Genomic DNA, 27,672 nt, shown 5'->3' on the forward strand with positions numbered 1-27,672 from the left:
TTTTTTATTTGGGAAGGTTCTTTTATAAAAATAGAACAGATATATATATACAGATAGTTGTTATGCTATTATACATTCAATGCAATATATACATATTTGTTGTTCATTATGTTGTTCATGGCACACATGTAAACAACAAATATGCAGATATATTGTTGGAACCTGTCTTTATTTTTATTTCACTTTAACCCAGTGACGTCGTACGAGATATGGATGCATACTGACTTCTCCACGATACAAGCAGACCATAAAAGCACTGCACAGGCATCACAGAATCAACTCAATTACAGAAAACTATCGACTCCCAAATCAGCTGGACAGACCGAAACTTTTGTAATTGTAGTACCATCGGCAGGTGGGTATGGTTAATTGATTGATTGATTACTGAGAATCTAATAAATCGTGTTTTTTTCTCTTCATTCCATTGAGCGAATATTGTACAGCGTGTTATAAAAGTAGAACATTTCGTTTACAATAATTTAGGCGATTTCAGTAAATATTATTGGTGGCATCAAATATTCGTATGGGCGAATGAACTGCAATTGGGCTGCTAAATATACTCACATTAGGCCAAATATGTGAGACGAATTATTTTATGAAGGACAAAAATATGCATTACATATAATGTTTAAGTTTTCAAGAGTTGAGATGGCATTTTTTTGTTTTCTTAAATGAATGCATTTGAAATAACAAGCACAATGAATTAGTATTCAACTGGTCTGAGTTGTAATGACAATATATAAAAACACAACATTAAAAGTGGTCAGCTACATGCCCCTAAATTTGGTCAAATAACACAAATTGTAGCCATAAAATGTTTATATTGTATAATCTGATTTCATCCGAATTTAAATATCACTGGGCAACCATACTGAGTTAGAATTATGCTGGCATGTGTTGTCATAGCGATGAATAAAAATACTACATGACACAACTCTGTTAATAACATAACTCTGTTTGAAATCATCAAACGCGGATCACGGTGCTGGAAGACCTAATATCGAGAAGACAAGAGTGGTGAGTTATTTTATTCCACGTAAAACGGTAGTTAGTGAAGTATGTGTCCACATTTACAAACATTCTGAACCAATGCACACTAATTTCCCCAGCACTTATTTTTGCCTTGGCAGCAAACATGCGTCCTGTGATTATTTTTGCTTTATTATTATTACTGGTCATCAATATTACTGGTGAAGAGCAGCAATCAAAAGTAAGTAGACTAGCGTTATCTATACTTTATGCTTTTAATTATCATTCAAGGCGATGAACTGTGTAGTCAATTTTTTTATAATAATCTATAATTAACATCATTCTCTTACAATATTATAAAGTAAATGTATCCAATACGGTATTTCATCATGTAATTCATGTATGTAGCAAGTTGAACGGGGTATTATTCAAACTCGAACACTGCGATTGCTGACCGTAAATAATAAATGCTTGATAATTCAGTATTGTTGCCTTCTGGTATCTGGTAATATATATATATCAGTAATTTTAATGAAAAAAAGTACATTTTTCCTAGTAATAATGACACCTGTTGTTTAGTGTGATGGACCCCCACGGTTGGGTACAGGAGCATAGAAGTTTATAATTAAAATTGTTTTCCATAAGAAACATGAAACCATCATACATGGCCTTATAAACAGCCTTTTACTTCATAGTGGGGTGGTTGGAGTAAAGCTGTGATTATTTTTATTACTTTCTGACCATCTGGTTTGCCATTTACCATGTCCATATAAACTAAAGCTCCAGCCAATATCAGATTTGACTACTTGTTTCAAGCTATGGCACTTGGAAATGAGTGTTGTGACATGTGGCAAATGTCCAACTGTCTTGGTTAATAAGATTGGCTAAATTTCAACTAGAAACAGGTAAACCAGTATACCTGTATGTACGAAGCCAGTGAATGTTATTCAAGCCAAAGAAACTGCATCTATTTATATAAATACACATGGACAGAGAATATTTTCTTGGAGCACTAAATGTGACAATTGCCCTACTGTCTGTGATAAATATACCACACCAGCTACATAGTGCCCGACGAGGAGTTGGGTAGGTAGTGAAGAAAAACATTGACTGAAGCCTGGCAGAGGACTGAATTGTTGTCAACAGCAACAAACATTCTGGGAAAGTCAAAGACAGTGAAAAAACAAACAAAAAAACACACAGGCATATAAATACTAACTTTCTATGATCTTTATTGACTCCAAGTAATCCAGAGTAGAACGAGATGAATCAACGCTATACTCCGCCATCTTTATTTTAATATTAGATGCAACCATTATTCTGTAGGGCACAACGGTTCATAACTTGAGGGGAGTTAACACCCATGATTTTTAAAATGCCTTGATCAATAAGAGTCTAAGTTACAGGGAACATTATTTTGATTTTCACTGGACCAATAAATGCATTTGACAGGAAAATGGAAAAACTCTACCACAACAGCAATTAGAACAGCTTGCTGCATTATAAGTATCACTTCCCTGTCAAATTAGTGGTTCATGCTTATTTGAATCTGAACATAACCGGCCAATTCTATCACAACTTGCTAGGCTTGAACTTCCATCCAATCAGAGCATTCCAAATGAACATGATTCTCCACAAATACTAGAGGGCGCTCTGACCAAAAAAATGCTACTATCTAAATAAAAAGAACTGATATATATATATACAATGTATATGAATTATTAAAAACATATAACTATTATAAATCAATTTGCATTATTATTTCAACAGGATTTAGAAGACTATGCTATGGAACAAGGTTTGATACATTTAATTCAAATATTTTTCTATTGTCGATTCTTAATTCATCACACATTTCACTAATCCTAATGTACATTCACTTTCAGACATAGACGGCGTTCGAGCAGCTAGTTTGCCGGTAAATCAATAATAATAATGACAATAATTATTAATATTATTATACATTTGTCACCGTAACGCCATAAGTTACAGCGTGGACGCTCTTACGCGCGTAATCATTCCATTTTTGGAATTCGCATTTCCTTATATAGTAGGATGAAAATACCTCGTAAAATACCGCAGAATTACGACAGGCTGTAACTTATGGCGTTACGGTGTCAGGTGTATAATAATATTTTATTTACTTACTACTTCATAATTTACTTTGTGTGAATTGTCCACACCCCCGTAATAAAGCGCAGAATTAATATTCATTCCATTGGGTAATGAATCTATGTACTATGAGTAATCTGTGTGCACGTTTCTTTCCATGCGTGGCGTCACAAAGGATGAAAGATTTATTGACCCGAGTGAGTAGCTGTTTTACCGACTGTTTTTTTTCAAAGAGAATGATACAGTGTTGTGCGTTGGCGTAATGAACAGTGATGTGATATGGGTTTTAAAACAATTCGGTGAACATGAACCAGATAACACATATAACCAACTATCAACACATATTAACTTTCAAATAACTTGTGTACTCAGTGCTTTTTTTGAATCTCATTTTTCAAAAGATATGCTGAATTAATAAACGTTAGTTGGATTCATTCTTTAATATTATGCCTATATTGTGTTTGACCGGCAAATTCGATTTGAATTGACTCAAATTGAGTTTATGTGTACTTCATTTATTTTACTAAATGGTCTGTTTAATGATTTTGCATCAACATAATCCCAACGATTAGGGTAGACATATTTTATTATGTGGAATTGGTGGCATACTAAACTACGTTAATATTAAAAAAAAAAATTGTTCACTTTTTAAAGCGCGGTGGTCGTCGCGCAGCGCGTGTTCGAATTTCATGTAAATAAACAATGTATTTTACACGCGTTGCATACGTCGCTATGAGTACCATATCGAACAGGACGCGGTGTGACGACTGCCGCCATTTAATTTTTGATATCAGGTATTAATATGAATGTTTTATTTACACAGCCCTGGTCTAGTGTGACACTAAACATTCGATCACATGTATATGACACCTGAACAATATTACCTCCAGAAATGTTCATAAACTTGTACAGTGTTGATTGTAGCGATTTTCTTTTTGAGACGCTAGAAAAACTCATTTTCACAACAACCGCAAGCCCGTGTTCACACAGAAAACTGCAACGATTTTATATTTAGATGAACGCTGTCTTATTTTATTATTATTCATATAAACAGAAAACACACATATTGGCACCAGAATAATCAAATTAATCGGTTTGGAAAGAGAATATAAAATTTGATAAATGAACGAATTACTGTACATTTGAACTAACGAAGTAGCATTTGATTATTCGGTGTCAGGTAGATGCATGTTATTATGGTGAAATAAAAACAAATGAGAAATACATACATTTACTCAATAATGCATGCGTTTTAATTATGTGAATGCCAATGAAGTTGTAAATGTGTACAGCATGTGTATATGTGATTTCACATGTGAGTATATGGTTAACAGTTGTGTCAACTTGTTTTTCTAGTGAGGAGATTCTATGGCAGAAAGAGATAAACACATCGTATGGGCCAGTCTATCACATGTTCGAAATTAGTCGAAGATAACATCTTAGTGTTTTATAAATTCATGTTAGGATATGGTAATATATTGTAATCATGAGATGACTGAATAAATCCTATGCACATTATCAAAACACGTGTTCAGTGAGTACTTGCTGAGTACTATAGCAATAAAGGTTTTAAAGCGGGAGGGTCGTCACCTGCACACGCGAGTCCCAAGCGACGATACCAACACAAGCTAAAAACGCAAAGGCTCACGAGTAGACGCTCGTTTGTGAACAGTGACACGCTATGGTCATCTGACGCCTGCGCAGTTGACGACTCCCTGGCTTCAATCAAAATTATAAATGACCAACTAACATAGCATTTGAAATAAAACATCATGTCTTTATTTGTTTATTTATAACCGTAAATGTATTACTGCGATTAACAATATATAGTGGAGTTAACAAAACGCAAACAACTACTGCAACATTGCATTAAGTTGAATAACTTCAACACATTATTCATACTATCGCTTTATTTGGGGGATTATTCACTGACGATAAATACAAATATTTTTAAATACACAAATATATGATTAAGTAATGTTTTATTCTTCAACATTTCAGAATAACAACAGTCTTCCATTACATGACGTACACTCTGAATGAGACTGTATACTGTCGTGTGATTAACAATTACTATATTTTTCAACATCATCTACAAAGATATAGATGGCAACATCAAAAATCTAAACTAAATAATCGCACTGATCATGCTTGTATCATTCCAGTCACCGGAAGTGGCTGGACAATGATAAGGAGAACCGAGACATCTGGTCATGTAGTATTTGTGGAATCCATGATTTGTATGGCTGAATAAACTGCAATTGACGTCTCTAAATATACTCACTTTGAGTCAAATAAACCAAGGAATTATTGTATGCAATAATAATATACTATATATATGATGTTTTATTTTTTAGCTGTTGAGATGGTATTCTGTGTTGTTTTTACCGATTTTTTCTTGACAACAGTTTCACGTAAATATGCATTGCACCAGATAAGCTCACTGGATTATTGTATAAAATGGTTCACAGAGCCTGTCAATCACATCATTCTGCTTGAAACCTTCGAATAATTACATGTACAGGGTACACATTATTCACTACTATAATTTATAAGTAAGCGTCTGCATTTGGTTAATGACCCAATCTGGTGTATAAAGAACCAAACCAATGTACGAGATCTGAGAGATTTAATAATGGCTATTTTAAATAAAGATAGATCACGCTAGATATTTCAGATAATTTTCATTTTCTATAACTGTATAGTGTTGTTTATTTCAATCAGATTTTCATTATCATGAACAAAACAGCGCCCCATGACAAGACTGGTGACTGGATACATTTAAAGCACAATGACCTTTTATCCCAGGAAGTGATACTGTCCTTACCAAACTACCTAAATAAGATAAACTAAATAAAATTGTGATCATATTTAATGAAATGCTTTATGTAATACTTTTAATAACACTGTAATTCAAATTACGGGACAGAAATCAGGCCTGATCTGAATAAGTCGGTTGCTGCGTCTCCAGATGTAACGCCACAAGTTGAGGGTTAATAAGCCCCCTCTGCGACCCTCTAAGTGATTGGTATAACCATGATAATCACGTTTTTCTCAAAGATGGGGGCCATACGACGAGCGGTCCAATGACAATGAATGGAGTGTAAATATGCAAAGTTTTTAGTATATAGTTTGTGGCGAATGATTACTGATAAATCGTTTTACTCCAAATTACTCTAATAACGAAATAGTTCACTTGAGGGGTACTCCACAAGCGTGAGAAATAAATCATTCCAATATTTAACATCAGTGTCGTTTATTTACTCGCTCACTGGTTCACAGAGGTCATTTACATTTTTGTCGTACTTTGAGAGTCGGTAATGAAATCGGCTCCAGCGGCTCCAGATTCCATTCGCGAGGTACTGGACACGCCTCAAACGGTGGCGACAATACACATCAGCTCTCTAGAATTCTCCGGGGTGGAAGAATGTCAATATCTTACTAGGGGAGAGTGGTTCTAATGAGCTTGTTGAACTAACATCAGTGTATATAAGGGAACAACTGTTCACAATGGCTTCTGCTTCAACAAGTGTTCTAAGCAACTCATCATCAAGCTACTTACCATGTGTTATCAGTAAAGCAGACAAAGCGTTTCTAGCAGGTCTAATCATCCTCTCCTGAACTCCGCTCATGTGGCTGGAATGAGGAATGTTCATTTCGAATGTCACCCATACACAACCGTCCTTTAAAATCTCATGACACACTCTCTCGTGACTCATCTTTGCCAAAGCACATAGTAATTCACCCTTTGCACCAACAAAATTAGTTCCTCTATATGATCGAAGTTGTCAAACTGGTCCATAGCGACCAATAAAGTGGCGGTAGGCATTCAGGAACGAATCAGTACTTAGTGAATTAGCAGTTTCATTGTGGATTGCAAGCGAGCTCAAACAAGTGAAGAGCATACCATATCATTTTAGTTCATGGCGTTCTTCCTTTACGTAGACAGGTCGAAAATAGTCCACAGCACTATAAGTAAATTGAGGTATGGGTTCTAATCTGTCTCATGATAGATCTACGTAATTTACAGCATGGGATGCACTTCCACGTGTAGGTCGACACTGTTGCTCTGGAAGCTATTACCCAGTATCCAGAAGCACGAATTTCGTTAAGCGTCATAGCACACCCAGAATGTCCACTTCATTCATGGTGATGTTAACTTGTGACATGACATTCCTTAGGCAATAACACTGGATGGGTAATATCTCTAGGAAGATTGGCTTTTTTATTCTTCCTCTTACCCTGAGTATTTCACATTCATTGCGGTATGGATCCAGTTGGAATAGATTGCTTGTCTTCTTTAGTGAGCACTTCTTTCGGCTATTTCCACCCGTCGTGGTACTTGAGAATTATGTATTATGGAGAGTCTGTAACTCTTTAGAAAATGCCTGTTGCTGTGTTAATTTGATGATTTCCTGCTCAGCCTTTGCATTTCATCAACATCAACATGTATGTATTATGTATGATATCTTTATCACTTCTTTCAATGATTTTAAGTCTTTACAAACTTTCGATAGCTTAACACTTCACTAGTTTCTGCTTAAATCGTAGACATACAGCGATTGCTCGCTTTGCTTTATGCCAGCTCGAAAAATATTGCAGTCTTGTCTGCATGGCTGTCGGGTTTGACCTTCGTGACCAACACATTTACCTTTTTGACTTCTGGGTTGTCAGGTTTAAGATCTACATGGTTGGTTTCTGGTACAAACGTCGCTGCTGTCGATAGGAATGTTGGTCTCTTCCACAATAAAGAACTCTGGTTCAATTCCTTTGCGCTGAAGGCTCTCAGTGCTATGTCTGCAGGATTATTTTGGAAGCAATGACTCGCCATTGCTCTGGAGATGTGAAATCTCTAATTAGTTGAACTTGGTTTGACACAAAGATATGAAAACGCCTTGCCTCATTTGTTATGTTGCCTAGTGTCATCATACTGTCAGTCCAATATGTGTGAGATATATCTTCATAATGTAGCTCTTTGGCCAGGAAATTGCTCACTCTTACAGATGTCACTGCAGCCGTTAGTTCTAATCTAGAACTGGTGAATAGCTTCGACATGGTCATACTGGCCTTTCTCATAACCAAAGAACAAGAAACTCTGTTGTGTTCATCCAACAGTCTCAAATAACTGCACTGACCATAACCTGACTTGCATCACAGCTGTAGCTCAGCTGTCTTCAATTTACCAAAGCCTATAGCATCTATGAATATTTAGTTTTGAGAGAAGAAGAAGTTCTGCTCACCATCGATCCCATCTTACTTTGATATTAGCTGGAATTGCATCATCCCAGTCAGTGGAGTGGATCAAATATGGAATTCATGGTGGATAGAATTCAATGTCTAGTAAATGGTTTATCCTTCTACTCGATGCGAAATTAAAAGGTACCCAATTCTACACACCACTGATTTCCCAAGGTACATTCAATAGGCACATCATTGTAGTGAAGATCAATATTCTGTATACCAATGGCTCGTTCACTGGGAAACATACTTTCTATTACCTGTTGTTGGAGATATACTTGTGGAGTCGGAATCCCCTTCTTATACAAAGTAGTTTACTACTTTCTATCAAATGTATTGCTTCAGATGGAGATGCTACTGATTTCAATTCATCATAAACGTAGAAGCCCTTTCTCACAAAATTCAGCTGCTGCAGTAACATAATCATCTTCATACAAATCGGCTGATATCTTCAGGGCAAATTTAGCACTTCCTGATAATGACGTGGCTCCGAAAAGATGTACAGTCATCCTATACTCAATCGGCTCTTGGTCTAGCTTTCCGTGTTCCCACCAGCATAATCTCAGATAGTCACAGTCTTTAGAATCAACTCAGACTTGGTGAAACATCCCTACTATATCTGCGCATTAGTATGTTTAACTTGCACTCTGTGTGATATGGCACTATCAAGCTTGGGTCCCTACCAACATTAACATTTGACTTGAATGCATCATCGTGTAGTACTGTAGGGTTAGCACGCCTACAAGTGTCACATACTTTCTTACATCAACAATCACAGTATCTATGTCTCCATTTTAGACATCCCATACAAATCCTTTTGGATACCACAATAGCTTTTCATTCTGTATATTTCATTTTGAGGAAGTTTTTACATTTCTCTAAGTTATGTTCTTCTTTACATAGAACACAACATCGTTTGACGTTAGCTATATCCTCAACAGCAGCAGTCTTCTTAACCTCATCTGACTCTGTTGCAAAACTTCTCACACCACTATATTTACTACTTCTTCCACGCTTTAAGTCTTCTTTCTTATCACCAGCCTTCAAGTTGGCTGGGCTATATGCAATACGAGCCTCTCTACTTAGGAACTGGCACAACTCAGCAAATGGCGGATAACGTTCATATGAATCACCACATGTCATGTAAGACTCATCATTCAGCAAACTATCTACCTTTCTAATCCCATGGTCAAAAATACTCTTTGGGATTTTACTTAGAACTTTCTTCTGTTCACCAGGATCATTAAATACCCTCAGATATCCAATGGTCATCATGGCTGTTTTCTCAATTCCTTACCATCGCCGTATTTTATCTGTGGCCAGTCGTTGATTCGTTTCTTGTATGTGTCAGTGACGATCAATATATCTCCATAATGCTCAGCTAGTAATTCTTTGCTTTGATATAAGCTTGCTCGCCATCTAACGTCAGTATACCTTTAATAACGTATTTGCCTTCACCAGTGGTATATTTGCCTAGGTAATATACTAGTAATCTGTCAGCGTATAATGGCTTCTTCTGTTCAACAAGTGTTTGAAATGAAGTAATCCAAGCAGAATAGTTGTACACATTACCGCCAATTGGCTTAGTGCACCTGCAGAAGCAGTTCGACGTGGAGAGGTATGTGATTGCTATCTTCCAACGGTTGATGCAAGATGTGTTCATAGTGTGGCAACGTCACTGAAGGTGGTCTATTGTCTGTAACATGTATATCCTGTGGGAAATTTCCCTCAGGCCTTGTTATATTGACAACATCTTGAATTAAAGCAAACTGTGACTCGTCTGTATATTTACTGCTTATACGGAATGTTGCAGCTGCCTAATATCCGGTAATTGTATGGGGTTAAGCGATGATATTCCAGTAGTATCAGGTGGGGAACGTATACGTCTCCCTTCTGTTGGTCTTTTGTCAATGTCAGCAGTATTAGCATGATGAGATTCATCAGCATGGTATGAAGGTTCCTTTAATAGACCATGGTATGTCATTTTTTTCCCACTCTGACTTTCGTCTTGCTCATACTGTTCTAGGATCTTTGACGTATTTTCACTAACGGCAATAACTACTTTGAGATCGAATTCTTTTTTCATATTTCTAATATTGAACTCAAGATCAACAAGGATTGTTCTCTAGTCATTTCTAGACATCGTTTTTTCTTATCAATTTGTCGTCTTCACTCCTGGTGGGCGGCTGTACGAGCAGCGTACTCAGCTCTTTTCTGAACTTCTTGGAGTCGTAGCATACTAACATTTGTATGGGTGGAGCATGAACTAGCCTTAGAGCTCCTGGATTTTCTGGAAACTCTGCTTGTTTGAGAAACACTGTCGTATTGGTCAACGTCAGCATAACGATCTTTCTTATCTTGTTCCTTGGAAAAGAAAGACTGCACGGCAGACTTAAATGATTCAATGTATTCTCGTATTTATAAAAATACTGGTTCATGTTTTCAAAATTCATCTTCATGTAGGAGGAGGGCACGGTGCTCATGTTCGCACTGCAGAAATAGAACATAGAAATAAACATTCCTTATAACCTTCATGTTTGCCCTTGGAATCAGTGTTATTTGTTATTATATCATGTGTCCTGTGTAATTCCGCGGAGTTGTCTATATGTATGCTCATACCTTTTCTTATTTTGTTCATATTCATTCTCCAGAGCTTTATCTGTTAACTTGATAGGTCTTCCGTAGCTACCAGTATACCCATGGTCTCATGATTTCATGGTCTTTATTTCTTCACACACGTATCACTGTTATATTCAAGAATGACTTTCTGGCAACTAGGAAGATTTTAATTCTGCATTTGTTTTCTCCAGTTAGAGTTCTACTCGCCGGCAGAGTTTTACTGTGGCGAAGGATTGCAGTCCACAAGTGTAAGTGTAAATAAATCAATCCAATATTTAACATCAATGTTGTTTATTCACTGGCTCACTGGTTCACATATGTCACTCCAGTGCGATTCATTGAATATAATTCATGGAGAGAATTACGAATTCGCATAAAACTAGAAAAACAATGAAATACAAAATACTATAATTGACAATGTAAACAAGTATAGGGTTACTGGAGCAAAAGCATATCCAGTAAACCAGTCCACTATTAATACATGTACATAGACACATATACTGCCCAATCAACACTTCACTGGCATATCAATATACAAGGACGTAATTACGTCACAACGACGTTTCACACCCGCTGTCTCATAGCCGATAAACAAGTACACTTCAAGTTCAGTGCAAATATTTAGTACATGTGGTTTAGCAATGACGTCATGTTATGCGCACTCGGTAATGTGTTTGTTACTTTCTCGATATAGAACTCGAAATTATACTCAAAATCACACGAAAAGCATGTCAAAATGAAGTAAAGGAACTTATAATCCCAAAACGTATTTCTATTCTGGGGATCTGTGTTAAATACAACTAAAACTTTGTTGTTTTATCTTCCTCCGTCAAATCTGACTAACTTTTTATTCAAGATGGCGGGTTCCGGTCTGTTTGTTTGTTAACTATAGGGGGCGCTATACAAGATTGCTAAACTACATAGAATAGCGTTATTGGTATTAAAACAACGCCAACAATCGTTACATAATTTTTGCCAATGTAGTGTGAATTATACTCAAAATCACACTTAGTAAAATGACTTTTTTTTGAAGGCCCGGCAACCCATAGCAACCAGTTCACATGTCGAATAAACATTTATGTTGTTGACAGTTTTTTGGGTGGGTGTGTCCTTATATTTAAAACAATGGTGTTTCAATAACATATTGGCCCAAACCGGTCATTTCTGCTGTATTTACAGTTTGGTTTTTTGAACATTACAGAAAATACATTCTAGGGTAATTCTAACACCCATAACCAAGTCAATCATTTAGCCGGCCATAACCTCATTAAAATAATTGATTCCGCGTTCTATTTTACGACCAGTCTATGTGTGTGGGCAATTTTCCACTCCGGGTTGTTGGCATTTGAAAACCGGGTAACTAAGCTTAAGGATATCAGACTTTGGTGTTAAACGCCGGGTTTGGCTATGGTAGTACGTGGTTTTGCAATCAGGGATTAGGGTCACGCAAAAGCTTTAAATACCATGACGCCACAATCTATTGGGTCAATCATTATCTGGCCCACGACATCAGTTCATTCATCAGCTGAAAACTGATTAGTCAGACAGGAGTGACACGACCCACTTTCAGATATCTGTTTGTGTAGTGTCAATTGCGCCATACTTTATGAAATCTACCTCTGATTGCGGACTGTTTATACTATGATAATAACAAACCCTGTTTGGACAATAAATAAACCGCCTCATATGCTTGTAAACCTTGGGATCAGTGCTATGGATATGCTGTGATGACACCAGTGATATTAATGGTGTATATAATTATTAGTTAAGCAGTAATCATGGGGAATAGATCGGAGGTGTTATTTTAATGAGCTAATAAGTGACGGGAAGTTGTCCCTTTGTATTATATTGCAGTGTTTGTAAGTACATGAGATTCAAATTTGCGTGCAATTACAGTCTCACTGAACATGCTTATCAGTAGTTGGTAATTTGTTATCGAGTGAATGCGTTCGAGAAGGAATGCAAATGCTACATTTAATGTAAAATAACAAGAGTAAATGTTGTACTTTGAGGAATATGTATGCCATGTTATTGAGGATCTAAATGTAGGTGAACTGAGGGAGTATTAGCAGATATGACAATTGTACAAGTACTAACATTTCACATTGCCACATTTATCCCACATAGCTAATTTCAACGTTATTCCTTTCTCTAACATTAGGCTGATTAAAGAATAATTAGATGTCTTTACATTATAGATGGTACGAGAAGAGTGCCACAATGTATGTACATACAGTATTGACCTAGTTGGGATTCTACGGCTGCAAATCATGAAAATCATGTAAGCAATAAGTTTTCATTCGATGTTTATACAATAAATACCAGATACTTGTTAGTTAGTTAGTTAGTTTTTACATGATTTAACTGCCCTAGTTAAACTATTTGTACTTCAGTTTCAAAGAGGTGGTGATGTAAAAATAATAATAAAAAGGGTTCATTAATCATTAGCAATAAATTTGTTTACATGACAAATATGTCTAACTTTTAAGCGAATTCAGACAGATTTCACTTCAGTTGAAAATGTATGAAATGGTTTGCCAAGAAAATCATAGTTAATGTCAGTGCCATGCTTTCTTAAAAATAATTTACCTAATCCACTTAAAATTGATGGCAAAATATTTAAATAATAATCTATCTAATAATACCATCTAATTTCAGAATAAAATTAATTAACTACGTTGTGGTGGATATGCTTTGAAAACATTTTATTTTACATTTTATAACGAAAAATAACAATATCTCAAGAATTTTGTCTTCGATACATTATTTATTCAAAAGGTATAATATTCTACAGTTCAATAACTCTTATTAATAGATATGTTCCGGTAACATTTTTACCGTTTCAAAAAGCGAAACTGTCTTATGTACATGTTACTATATATCATTTCTTCCAAATTATGATGTCATCTTCATCATTATTAATCATAATTTCATCTCCTTTAACATAACAACATTCATCCCTCAAATATCTCAAGCTCGCCTCAACTTCATCTCGTGGTCGTGAATTCCTAAAGTTTACAATTGCGTTAATAAAATCTAGCATTCTATTATAATCTTTCAAATCTTTGTCAAAACACTTAGTAAAAGTGACTTCAATAGGGCCGTGTATTATCTCAATACGAGCATCAGGGAACTGGAGATTTATCAGATTTTTAGCATCGATTGCTGATTTGTATTTTCTGGACAATTGGAAGTTATTCCTGTATTTAAAATACTTCAACCATCCTGCACCTGTGTAATGATACAATAATGTGGCTATTATATTAAAAACTATATATTGCTATATACTGCTCATTCTATCGAATTAACACAACAACAATATCTTTATGTTATAAGCTTGATGCAGACAACTGTGCATGTATGGAAAAATATTTACATGATATTTGAGGAATAGTAACTGTAGACATGCAATTGACAAACAGGTACGATATGACAGACAAAAAAAACTGTACTGAATATATGTACACGGATTTAACTATTATGCTCTACAATGTTCGATAAAACAAAGATGGCATCATTTAACAGTGAATAAATTTGATTACAGACCTGTTACAGCTCTGATCAGAAGTATTCCATCCTTATTGAGCATGTTATATAAATTGTGCAGTGTATTTCCATCATCACCAAAGTAATAAAAAGAATGACAGGCATGTATGAAGTCATACTTATCAGCTGTACCACCTTCTTCAAGATACTCGGTAATTCCTTGAACATGAAAATTAATGTTGACTGTATTCCACTTATCTTGGGATTCAATTAACCTCTTAAATTCATCTAATGGACCACATGCTGGTTCTACCACGGTATAATGTATTGCAGTATATTTGTCCACCAAAACATTAATAAAACAAGTAACCTGTAGAATGCTGTGTGGGTAATATTTTTATATTGATTTTTGTTGCATTTGCAGCAAATAGTTACCAAACAATGAGAAATCTATAGGATTGGATATACCTCTCAGCTGGCTTCACATGCATAGTTCAAGACTGCCTAACCGGTGCTTATATCAGGATTTAGTTGCAGCACTGTGGTCTGTGGTTACAGCTTCATTTTCCGAGTAATCACAAGAAATTGACATTACAATAGAAAATAAAAGACTGGCACTCCCATACAATTAATAGCAAGTGAAATTCCTGGAATTGAAACATAGATTTTGAATTCACTGGTGTAGGCATTGAATAACTTCAAGTTGGCATAAAGACGAGGTAGTTTATTTAATCAGTGCTGAACTAGAGGTTGAAATTATAATTAAGTTCGTTGTCATATAATTTGTTTATTTAAATTTCTCATGAATTCAAATAGAATACACTGGTGAAAGGATGTTTTTGAGGTGTGGTTACATTGTGTATGGAGTGGTAGGGTTGGGTGTCATATATTTTTTTCATTTTCAACTCTCATGAAATCACACAGAATTTCACTTAATTTATTTTCGATGAAAAGTTTTCAAGCATACGGTGTGAATCAAATTTTCACTGTGCTGTGTCAAGTCTCAATAGAGTATGAGGGAAATGGCATTTTCACTGGAATTTATTTTAGCGGAAAAATGTTCACAGTGAAAGGAAGTATTCCACATTATTACATATATACTGCAGTTTATTTTGATTCGTCCCTGAAATCAAAATCGGTACTTCCACACCCCATATGCAAATGAGGTCTGAGAGCGAATAAAGTAGTCCGTTCAAGAGTAGCTTTTTCGAAACATAGCAGAAATAAACAATATTTAGAAGTACGATACTTTACGTTTGGGTACATGAATATATTTGCCGAGTGAAATGAAATTTGAACATCAGTAATGGTACTTCTAAGCAGTAACTTATTTTGACTAAAACTATTTTGCATATCACCCATGCAATGATGTTTTTGGTATTTTCACGGTCAATATGCAAATGAACATGGTATTGGCGATTCGCTCCACTTGGATTGCCCTTAAAATCACTTTAATTTTGTGTATCTGTGTGTGTGTGTGATTTCTAGTGTTTTCACGTATTAATTCTTCTGTGATTTGTTTGGCTTGGCCGATTTCGCTCAAACTTAGCAGGTAGGTCACACCTTCACCCTAGTTATCAGGAAATGTATCTCCTACAAATTTTGGATACAACACCTCAGACATAGCTCATTTTGCTCAGCTTGAGTGTGGGCACAAAGTTACTATTGGTAAAATCTGAAAACAAATTCTGACCACCGTTTCCATGGAAACAGCCAACAACTGAATTTTTTAATACCTTCACGCCAAATGTATCACACCCTACATTTCTATGATTAAAAAGCATGGACGTAGCTCATTCTAATCCGCTTGAGTGTGGGCAACAATTTACTGAGATTTTTTGGGGGTTGGCTAATTTTGTTTATAATTGACAGGCAGGTCATACCGTCACTAATTGGCAAAACAATCCTGGTCCATAGCTACCATGGCAACAGCCAAAAATTGTTTTTTGAATACTTTCGACCCCAAATTTATTACCTCCCACTAGTCTTGTATTCATGCCTTTTATTTTGGCTACATTGCACACCGGTAAGAGATCACCGACGCCGACATTGTTACACTGTATCAACGTAATCCCGACGCAACTTTGAACTTTGAATGAACTGTAAATGCTGCCTGCAATCTAGAAAATACTATCGGTTTGAAATAATAAATTTAAGGGACTGTTCAGTTACTCTGGCCTGGGGGGGGGGGGGTCGGCAGATTCCATTTTGTCAGCTGTAAATCTCAGTTGACCCACCCCTATCAACAACAAAAAGTGGGCGACCCCCTAACATTATATTTTAAAACATGCTGACCCCCCCCCCCGAAAAACAAAGAAACATTAACAGTTTTGGCTCTGACATGATTACAAAATGTATGATGTGCATTGAAAATATCGTGGTTTGCCGTAATTTTTAGTGTTTGCATTTAATAGACCAGTCACCTTAGGAGGGGAGGGGAAGCATAAAGCCAAAAAACGACTACAGAAAAGGCTGCAGGAAGTAGGGAAATCTATGCTGCTAAAGATAGTAAATAAAAACAAAGCTGTGGGGGTACTCACTCAATAAACGCCCTTTATATATGATAGGAAAAGAGGATTTGAATCTAGGCGGTTTGAAAACTAATTTGGATTTAATATATCTTTCATATCTTATAGACCAGGAAAGCTTTACACCTGAAGCACAGTCTGTGCTTATGAAAACAAAGGACACTTTGATTTTTGTATAAATTTGTGTTGGATTTTGGTATTTTACAGAGCAAAATATGCATATTTAAAAGTTAAAAAAACAAAAAAACTATTTATTTATATACATGAATCCATTTAACTTTTTTGATTTGCTGAACAAAAACTGTCACTGCTCTTTGTACTAATTGCTGTGTTTTCCGTCTCCAGCTACAATTGGATAAATCCAGTAAATATCTTATACAATGGTGACTTCAGACTTTAAATAAAATAATCTGATATCACATGGACTTGGGATGTGTTCAAATCCTAACTGTATAATTGCATGGGGCTCTGCCGCATTGCATAATCTGTTAGTTATTTGTCAACTTCAACCCCAAAATACTTAGCCTATAACATTTTTTGCATCAACAAATTTATAGGCAATATGGGTAATAGTTATTATTAAGAACACATTTGTACGATTAACTTTTTAATCTATTGTTCTGAAATAAAATTTAAAAAAATATATGCATAAGCGCGTGTGTGAATTGTGGAAAACAGGGTGACCCCCCCCCCATTCGCAAAATCAAAAACAGGGTAACCCCCCTACTGATCCACCCCCAGGCCGAAGTAACTGACCAATCCCTAACAACAGCATACGTCCTAGCAATAAAATAAAATGACTTCTAAGGACTGAATGTTTTTTTGCGAACTTTGTATACGGTGCCCGGTTTTAGTTATAAACCGACGTTAGCTTCACGTTCATGTCCTACCATGGCAACAGCCGAAAACATATTGCTAGTTTTTTTTTAGTGGAGTGGATCGCCAACCGGCTTATTTTCATTGGCAAAATCGTTCAGCAACATGTTTGGCATATTAGGTGTACATCACATGGACTACTACGATTGAGAGAACTTTATGTATGTTGAATGAGTTTTATAAACCCCGAAGGGCTCTTGGAAGATCCACCCGCAGTAAAATTAGCGTTTGCCATGGAGGCGCAACCATCAACATCAAAATCCCAGGAGGTTTCTGCTGGCGACGTTACCCAGTTCCAAATAAAGATCACCAACGCCAAATAAGCAACATTTTAACCGGTAATCAAGATTAATTCAATCCACGGCTAACAAGCAACATCACAAGTGAAGTTGTAGCGTGAAGCTCAGCGACTACTGCTGACAACGTAAGTCATGCATGCGTGCCTTCACCATTGTATTCAAACGAATCACGTGGTGTGCCGTTCTCTTTCAAACCCGGGATTCGATCAATAGGGGAGTTTCAGTAAAAAAACACATTGCAAATCATGCAAATTCAACATTTTCAAACCAGTATACTAAAATGCTCAGCGATGCAAAAGAAGGATAGATGTTACTTTTCATTATACACATCTCTGTTGATACAATCCCTCACATATTCTATTCCCAGTTATACCTGCGTAAATGGATTAGCCTCTTTTGATGTTGACATTCAGACTAAAATCACGTGACAGGCTGTTAAAATTGGCTGTTGCATACACTTTCGCCGGTCTGGAAAATGTGTTTAGTTAGCTCTCATTCAAGTAACAATGCAGATTTCCCAGTGGGAGTGAAACTATTCGACTCTGCCATTAAAAAATAGGGGTGTTTTGAGCAAAAAAACGAATAACCCTGGAGTGCACACAACATACTGAATTATTATTATTATTATTTACAGCAGCAGAATATCACAGAAATATCAGACGAAACATGGAAACACTATATATATGTATTTCGGCCTGAACCCTCTCTATTGCAATTCCAGGAATTACCCCCCATATGTGCAACCATTTTCCACCTTGGTACCACCCAAGCCTGAAAACAAAATCTTAATACCACGCTGAAGTGTTTGGTAATAAAGATCAACATCACCTGATAATATGAAAACATTTACAAAAGTAATACATTCATATTTATATCAGTTACATCTACCTGATTCAAACGTCATAATTAAAACAACAAATCCAGATTTCTGGTGGACATGAGAACCATTCGTAATAAACTTAAAATGTTTTGATGAAGTTTGCAGGTAAATAGCATGTAACGCTATAATTGTTAAGCCACATAAAAAGCTATGTGAATTTGTAACAAAGACAGAAAAACACTTTCGATAACATTAAACATTCTAATAAGGGACTTACGTTTTATGTGAGTCATGTAAATTGTTAAATTAAAGAGGACGGTGGCTCTACTAATAGTTATTTTCTCACGAATTGCTGTGAACAAAATCTTTACGAAATTTGAGAAATCTTAAGTAGTCACAAGTACAATCTAAATAAGTAAAATACAACTAAACACAAACATGCATCCAAATTCATTCGACAGTTAAATTTATCATCCAAATTTCACTCATTAGTGATGAGAGTGTTTATCTAGTGACATTGTCTCAAAATAGATTCGCTGAGTGTATTATGCACAAATACTTTCATAAAACGAACACTTGGGAACGTACCATTCGCGGATCCAATAGAAAGAACGTGTACTTCGTTGCAAGATTCCAGTCGTAACTTGGCAACCGTTTTTATCGCATCTTCCTTGTAACGGTGTTCCCTGGATCTCATACCATAATTCAATATAGTTTGAAAACTCTGGTGATATTGATAGAGATTGTCGGCTAAATAATCTGACGTTGTTGCCATAGTTTCTGAAACAATGTTGGTATTGATATCACAAAATATCAAGATTTAAACTCTGAAAAAATAAACAAACTGGCAAGATCAGTAAATACCGGAAAAACATAGACGACAAACACAACACAACACAACGTAACACAACACAACACAAGGCAGAACTACTTAGCTAATATTGGTAGAAATATATTTCCCCCCTGAGAAACAACTACCATAAATGTACAGTAACATTTCATTAGAAGGTATTAGTGTGTGTAGGCTCTGACCCAATACAAATTCAAGCCCACTTGACTTTCAGAGCACATTAACGCACCAGAGTGAAAACAAGTGAAGGTGGAGAAGGGTTGAGCCACTCCCATATATATACTTCATGATGCCAGGTTACACGAAAATAAATTTTGTATTAAATTGCTTTCTGTTATTAAGTAATAACTAGCAATAATATAATAACTGAGGGCTGCTCTTAGACAGATTAAAGTATAAAAATATTAACGAGTTGTGCAGGAATTTGTGTAATCCCACCTGTCGGGACCAAATAGGCTCTTGCAAACAATATTCCAATCTCTGTTCCAATTTAGGTCAAATGTAAAGATCGGCTCTTGAGTCATGTAAGCATGATGTATGCAACGTGTTTGTATTCGAAGTGTATACAATATACAAAATATATGTTACAATCACGGACTGCTTATTTTTCATTTCAGCTTAGCAAATCCACACGATGAACACTTCATTTGGAAATGTATTGAATGGTTTGCCGACAATGCGAGTACCCAGTTGATACGAGGTGGTGGTTTACGAAATTAGGCAATGTCCATACTACAAGAAGATCGGAATCGATCCTGCAACAAGACAGCGAATATATTTATGAAATACATAAATAAACTGGTCAGGAGAATGCCAAGTTCTATAACGTTACACGAATAGTATAACTAAAAGCCCAAGACTGACCAGTGTGTGTGTGTGTGTGTGTATGTGTGTAGGGGAATATTTGCTAACTGACGTTTACCGACGTGCGACAAATCGTCGCAATGCCCTAGAGGGTTGAATTTTAATTAGCCAGCGACTGGAATTTGCAGATTGAAGCATTAAACTCTAATCTCGACAACGTAGCACCAGGCTTCCTTCCCAATTTGACTTCAGACTTCCTAGACTTTGATTTTAAACGCAGGTTTTGATAATATTAGTGCATGGATCAGCTATCGGGGTCATAAAAAGCAAAATGTTTTGAACCATGACGTCACACAGTCTATTGGGTCAATCATTATTTGACCCAGACATCTGTTCATTCATCTCACGAATATCGAATATCAGTTATCTGTGACATGACCCGTTTGTAGATATCTGTTCGTATGGTGTCAAAAGCGCCAAACTATGGAACCTGCTTCTGATTGTGGACTATATTTTCCAGTCTGCACTTTCACGTATTTGTGCAGTTCGAATCTACCACATAAATCTATGAGTTTGTTCACTGAAAATGCCGGGTCATTGTGCATTTGAATGCACAAATAGACTGGACAATGGGTTCAAAGTGCACAGATTTCCTTTAGACTCAAACAGACGTAAAACATGGGAGAACAACGTCAGCCATCTGGGATGGAATTTTCTTCATCCTCACAGCATTGTGGTACATTAAGTTACTGTATCTCCCGCCCTTCTTACAGTTCAGTGCTAAGCAGGGCGGTCCTATCTATATACCATTGCGAGTACCCAGTTGATAAGAGATGGAGGTTTACAAAATTAGGCAATGCCCATACTACAACAAGACCGTAACGATCCTACAACAAGACAACAAGTACATATTTGTGAAATATATATATATAATAAACTGGTCAGTTCTGTAAAGTTACACAAATAGTATAACTAAAAGCACAGGACTAATTACTGTGTGTGTGTATGTGTAGGAATATTTGCTACCTTACGTCTTCCAACGCTAGTCAAATCGTCGCAATTCCGCGTAGCCAGTGACTGGAATTCACAAATTGAAGCGTCAAACTCTAATCCCGGCAACGTAGTAGTATTGTTCATTCATCACCCAAATATCAAATAGTCAGTCAGCGGTGACACGACCCACTTTTAGATATCTGTCCTTGTAGTGTCAAAAGCGCCGAACTATGAACCCTACTTCTGATTGTGGGCTATTATCAGATTGTATTATGATAATAATTAAACATATATTTGCATGTATTTCGTACAGCTCATAATAAACATATAAATAAATTAAAGACCCTTTACTTTTTTAGTGAACAAATAGGAATCGTGTTTAATCTTTATCATATTTAAACGAGTACATGTAAAATAAACACATTTTAGTTTAGTTTTGTATGTTGTCAGGTTGATCCCATGTAAACCGTATTTATAGTAATATTTTTTTTATTGTTTTTAACAGATAATAAGAAATCATAATACGATTAAAAAAAGCTATGACATTTCTGTATTTTTTTAAAATATATAATAGAAAAAAAGTGGAATACTATCAATAATGAAAATAATATTAATGTTATATGACACGAAAAAATCCTAGAATAAGTTTTTTTGTTCTATAATTGATATACCATAATTCTTTTACTAAAATATTCTTTATATTTTTCTGATTAATAATTTTTGACTTATCGACAGCAAAAGCCGCTACAGAAATTATTATATTAAGTGTTTCTGATTCTGAACCAACAGTGCCTACACCAACTAAAATGGTTTACAAAGATTGTACGCACGTGCAATGTAATTAAATTGGGCGATCTTTTTGCATGGCATTTTCTTAAATTTTGATATTCCAAATTTCATTCCAATTTTTTCAGCAACCTTTAATTTATTCCAAATTAACGGGGCATATGATGTTTCCATAGATTTTAAAGTAAAGCACCAATAATCCTCTTTACATGGCTTTGGCCTTCAAAAATATCAGTTTTAGCATTAAAGTCAGTTTTTCATTATATCATGCCAATGTCTAGGTATTGCTCTCTTCAATGACAAGTACTGTGTAATCCATTTTGTTTTATTTAAGAGCTTGTTTAAAAGGTAGTTTTGATCTAAGAACTTGCCTTTTAATAATGAATCAGCTATACTTATGAAACCAACCTCAATAAATTCCTTGTAATATGAACCCCCCTCCATTGTCTGTTATCTGGTGATTCCCCCAAATTATTCGTTCTTTTAATGGAGTCGGTTTCATAATTCTAACATGTAGTTTACATTCATACCAGCTAGTAAGTACATTCTTATAGAAATCTGGTAAAAACTATTCTATTTAACATTACCCTATTTAAATGTAATCTGAACATGATGTCACTCCCCCAAACTCACTGAAAAAAGCTAAATAATTGCAGTCCAGGCAGCACCCTTTCAGAAATAATTTTTTGAAGCCTTGTACATTTTAATGTTTTTATCGTTGCTTCAATATCAATCATTCTCTATCTTATTATTATTATTCACAATTCCACGATTAACTTTCCCTCTTTTTTCACCCCACAAACAATCATAAGCCAATTTTGTAACTTTGGCTATGACATGTCTGGGAATGACAATCATTGATGCTGTGAATGTAATTAAAGAGATTATTAATGTTTTAGAACAGTTATTCCACCAAATACTGTTAAACATGTTTTTTTTCAGTTTTGAAGTACAGTTCCACTATTTTCTAGCTTGCCATCCCAATTTAGTTTGTTTTTTCGTTTTTACCATGGCCGAAATATATGCCAAGTGCCTTTATTGGCGAATTTGGCCAGGATATAATACCCGAGTCCTTCCTCTTTTTCCACTTGAGTCCTTCCGTTTTGTGTTTATTCAATTTTAACCCAGCATATTTGCCATACTCGTCAATTATATTAAACAGTCTCATTAAAGATTTATTTGTTTTTATGTAAATTAAATGTCCGCCAACTGGCTAGTCTTTATTTCCCTGTTCTATTTTCCCATCATTCACTATAAATCCTTTAATATCTGGGTCATTTTTAACAATTTGAGATAAAACTTCGGCAACGATTAAAAACAACAGAGCTGACAGGGGACATCCATGACGAATTCCTCGTTTAACCTCGAAGAGGACAGAGATCCATCTGTTGTTCACAATAGCGCTTCTGCACTTGCTATAAATAGTTTTTATCCATCCAATGAAAGTCTGTCCAATCCGAACTGTTTAAGATTTGCTAACAGGAAATTGTGTTCTACAGAATCAAGCGCCTTATAAAAGTCAAGAAATAAAATAGCGCCTTCTTTCTTCTTTTTCTCAACAAACTCTATGACATCCTCTATAAGTCGCACATTTTGCCCAATATATCGCCCGTTCATGTAACCGACTTGATCGTTGCTTATTATTAGAGGCAATACCCTATTAAGTCGACTGGCAAGCACAGTAGATAGTATTTTATAATCTTGATTCAATAAAGATATTGGCCTCCAGTTTTGCAGGACGCTTCTCAGTCCTTTCTTATGAATAATTGTAATTAACGCATTGCATTTCGACTTCGCTATAACGCCCCTCTCGTAACTGTCATTCAACGCGTCGACTACTAAATATTTTAGCTCCTCCCAAAACGTACGGTAAAATTCAACCGGAAGACCGCCTAATCCTGAGGTACTATTTGTTTTCATATTACCAATTGCCTTTCTACACTCTTCTTCCGATATAAGCCCCTCGTATTCATCCGCATCTCTCTGTTTTAGTTTATTTTTTGTTTTTACTCTACCCAAATAATTCTCCAACTCCGTATCTTTTACTTTTTTTGAATCATATAAAACTTTATAAAACTTTAATATTTGTTCTTGATAAGAAATAATATTATTGCCTAATTTCAATTTATTCAGTTGTTTTGACTTGAAGTTTTTCTTTTCAAATCCCAAGAAATATTTGGTATTTCTTTCTCCTTCCTCGAACCATTTGACCCTTGACCCTACCACGTATTTTGGTTACGTATAGTTTGTCTAACTCTGCTTTATACACTGTGTACTGTTTTTCTAATTCTTTTTTATTTTTCTGCTTATCCAGTTGTAGTTCTGATTGTTTAATATTTTCTTCCAGAATTATATACTTTTCCCGCATATTTCTGGCTTTACTCATTGCATACTTTATTGATGTTTTTTTTAGTTTTTATCTTAACAAAATTCAAAAGGATACGGTTGTCATTTATACTTTTATATTCATTTATAGTGATATTCTTTAAATTTTTTATTATTTCTTTGTAATTATTGTTTTTCAGTAAACTAGTGTTTAATTTCCAATATTCCGCCCTCTCATGCAATTATTTAAAATGAGTTTTAGTAAAATGTCGTCATGATCTGCTTTGATAGCAGGTCTGATATCGGTGGACTGCACGTTTGATTACATGCGTGCTGAAATTAACCAAACATCTAGCCTGCAAGCAATACCTAGTGTAACTTGCCTCCATGTGTATTGTTTATTGTTTGTATTAATTTCCCCCCAAAAATCAAGTAATTTGAACGACTTTATCACGCCATATAATTTCTTTGGTTTGGTTGTACTATTGCGTCGATTCAACCGCTTATCAATGTCGCAATCCAACACACAAAAAGATATTATCACTAACATCTCCATGTTTCTGTGCCCATGCCTTCAGAGTTACAAAAAACTGTTCCCTGGCTTTTAATTGGTTTGGAAAATATACATTTACTAATGTTAATATGTCATCTCCAATTTCAATGTCGATGAGCAATTTTCTCCCATTTTCCGATTGTTTTGTATTTTTCACCTCCCCCATAAGCTTTTCATGAATCAAAATTAATATCCCCCTGCTGTGACATTTACCAACTGAATGAAACAGTTTCCTCTTCCATTCCCGTCCAACTAAATCCAATATGTTTTCATCCTAATATGTTTCCTGGAAAAAGATAACATCTGTCTTTTGATCTTGACACCACCTAAATATCTGTTGTTTTTAATCTGTACCCCTTGGTCCTCTACAGTTTAGTGACAAAAGAAGTAATTTGTTTGCCATTGAAAGTGGTCCGTTCCAAATGCTTACTTTTTTGCGGCTTCTTCCTTTTCTACTCCTGTCATTCTGTTTTTTTATGACTCCTTAATTCTCTACCTTCCGGAATTCCCAAGTTCTCGCTATCTGGCTCTGAGTGCGGACGTATCACATTCCGAAAATTGTGTAGATATGTCAGTGCTCATGTGCTTTCTTTTTATGTCTTTAGCGGAGGATATTTGACTTTGACTGCCCGTCGTCAACTGATTGGTACATGTGGCAAAGTCCGTGATCTTCGGTTGAACTGCATTAACAACCTGAACAACAAGTGTCGGAAATGACCCGTCAAACGCATTTCGTGTTGAGCTACCTTCGCCCATCACATTCTCTGTGGCCTTATTTTGCTGTTTTCTGTGTTCTGTTTGGGGACACATATATCGCATATGTCCTCTCCCCCTGCAACGCAGGCATATAACATCATTGGTACCTTCTGTTTTTAAATAACCATGCTGTAGACAGTTGGAGCACCTTCCCTAGTACGATCATCATGTCTTCTATCTCGATGTACCAATAGTACCAGTCCTGGTATTTTCCGATCTTGATTTGCCATTCAGATGGTGTGGTATCCTTCAATTTATTTACATATACGTAACGATCGCCTTATCGATGTTGGTCAGTTTACCATCAATTTTCAATTTGGCTCAAATCATCCTTCTAACTTTCATTCGAATCTCGGTAAATTTCTGTTCTATAACACTGTCAGCTACCGAAAGTGGAAGGTTTCTCACAATAATTCTATTGGTGTGTTCTTTCTGTGCTGATATATGCGGGTTTTCATCGTAAATTACTACCCGCTTTCCACGGAGGTTTAAGCATTCAGTTAATGAAATCAAGTGATCTGCACTGTCTTTGACGTACAAACGCCATAGCCCACGTATTCTCTGTATACCTATTATACCACTCGGCTCTATTACTTCAGCTATCGCTTTAAACAACTCCGGACCCGACATATTTAACGCTCATTCCGTAACCACATCGAAATGTTTTTGGATTGGTTTAACTTCATCACTGTTGTCACTGCTATTTTTCTCTCCCCCACTTATCGCCTCTGTATAACTCTTCCTTGCATAATTCTGATTGGACGCCATTGTTATGCTAATGCTGTAACAGCTGATTTCACTTTCAAACATTCAACACAATGAAACTTTTTTTCACTCTTTTTTTCACTTTCTCACCTTCTTTATTCTACTCAACTTCTCTCCCTGTCTGACGACTACAACTATATGTGATGTTCTCAGCTACCGATCACGATTATTTCAACCACGATTATAGTACATAATTTAACACGAAGCAAAAGTTCTGTTCCGTAGTACAGCCTCGCTTTCGTCTATGATATTATATTAGTAAAATGGTAATGGTAAATGGTATAAGGTGATACTTTGGAAAATGACCAAAAGTTGAAGTCATGGATATCATCGCATCCAGACCTTGCAAATGTAAAATCAGTATTGGAAAATATCCAAACCAAAATAACCAAACCAATAGTGAAAAAATCGTCAGATATCAAGCATGTTTCTACCAAGACTGATGGAAGTGTGAACCATTAAGAAAGAACTAATGCTATGAAACAACGAGTGATGTCCATCTGAAAACGCAACTCGTGTATCTAAGACAATAGATTGTTAAGGAATTAAGTAGAATGTGGGTGTTTTGAGCAGAAATCATAAAAACATGTGTGAAAAGCGCATGAAGTATTATATATCAAATACAGCGAATGGTGATTTTGTAAATATGGCGTGCCTAAATCCACACCAGATGACCCAAGACAGTTACTTCGGTCTTCAAAGCCTCTAAAACGACGACAGACGTCGCGACGCATATATAGTGGTCGATGTGGGTCTCGTATCAACATAAACAACGCGTGTAAAATATTGTTTGTTTATATCAAAATTCGAACACACATTATTTAACTTTGAGTAATTAGTGTAAAAGACTTTTGATATGAGTAACTGATATCTAAGTAATTGACCTATGAGTA

General features: G+C 35.8%; 1 protein-coding gene and 1 long non-coding RNA gene across 3 annotated transcripts; one reads left to right on the forward strand and one right to left on the reverse strand.

Annotated features, from left to right (window-relative positions):
• The first annotated feature begins 860 nt into the window (after window positions 1-860).
• LOC146735633 (uncharacterized) lies at window positions 861-4,605 on the forward strand. 2 transcript variants are annotated; one of them, XR_014931244.1, is made up of 6 exons: window positions 861-1,017; window positions 1,131-1,210; window positions 2,740-2,767; window positions 2,856-2,887; window positions 3,257-3,278; window positions 4,438-4,605. It is a non-coding gene; the product is annotated as an uncharacterized LOC146735633 (long non-coding RNA). The 2 variants fall into 2 exon arrangements; XR_014931245.1 differs by having other exon boundaries at window positions 916-1,017; window positions 1,110-1,210.
• A 9,214-nt stretch (window positions 4,606-13,819) lies between these two features.
• LOC100377411 (histamine N-methyltransferase-like) lies at window positions 13,820-19,722 on the reverse strand. Its single transcript, XM_006813046.3, has 3 exons — window positions 19,536-19,722; window positions 14,485-14,643; window positions 13,820-14,169 (listed from the first exon to the last, which is right to left on the reverse strand). Exons 1-3 carry the CDS (start codon window positions 19,720-19,722, stop codon window positions 13,820-13,822), a joined length of 696 nt encoding a protein of 231 aa, XP_006813109.3.
• Between the last annotated feature and the right edge of the window lie 7,950 nt (window positions 19,723-27,672).

This window comes from Saccoglossus kowalevskii, chromosome 12 (assembly GCF_978046115.1).
Source record: "Saccoglossus kowalevskii chromosome 12, keSacKowa6.1, whole genome shotgun sequence".
Lineage (NCBI taxonomy): Eukaryota > Metazoa > Hemichordata > Enteropneusta > Harrimaniidae > Saccoglossus > Saccoglossus kowalevskii.

Bases quoted from the DNA above. Each gene is read 5' to 3' on its own strand.
- LOC100377411 (XM_006813046.3), bottom strand. From the start codon at position 19,722: ATGGCAACAACGTCAGATTATTTAGCCGACAATCTCTATCAATATCAC. The intron at 14,644-19,535 runs GTACGTTCCCAA...TTCATGTTCAAG, and splicing joins TTCTATTGGATCCGCGAATG to GAATTACCGAGTATCTTGAA. The intron at 14,170-14,484 runs GTCTGTAATCAA...ATCATTACACAG, and splicing joins TCTGATCAGAGCTGTAACAG to GTGCAGGATGGTTGAAGTAT.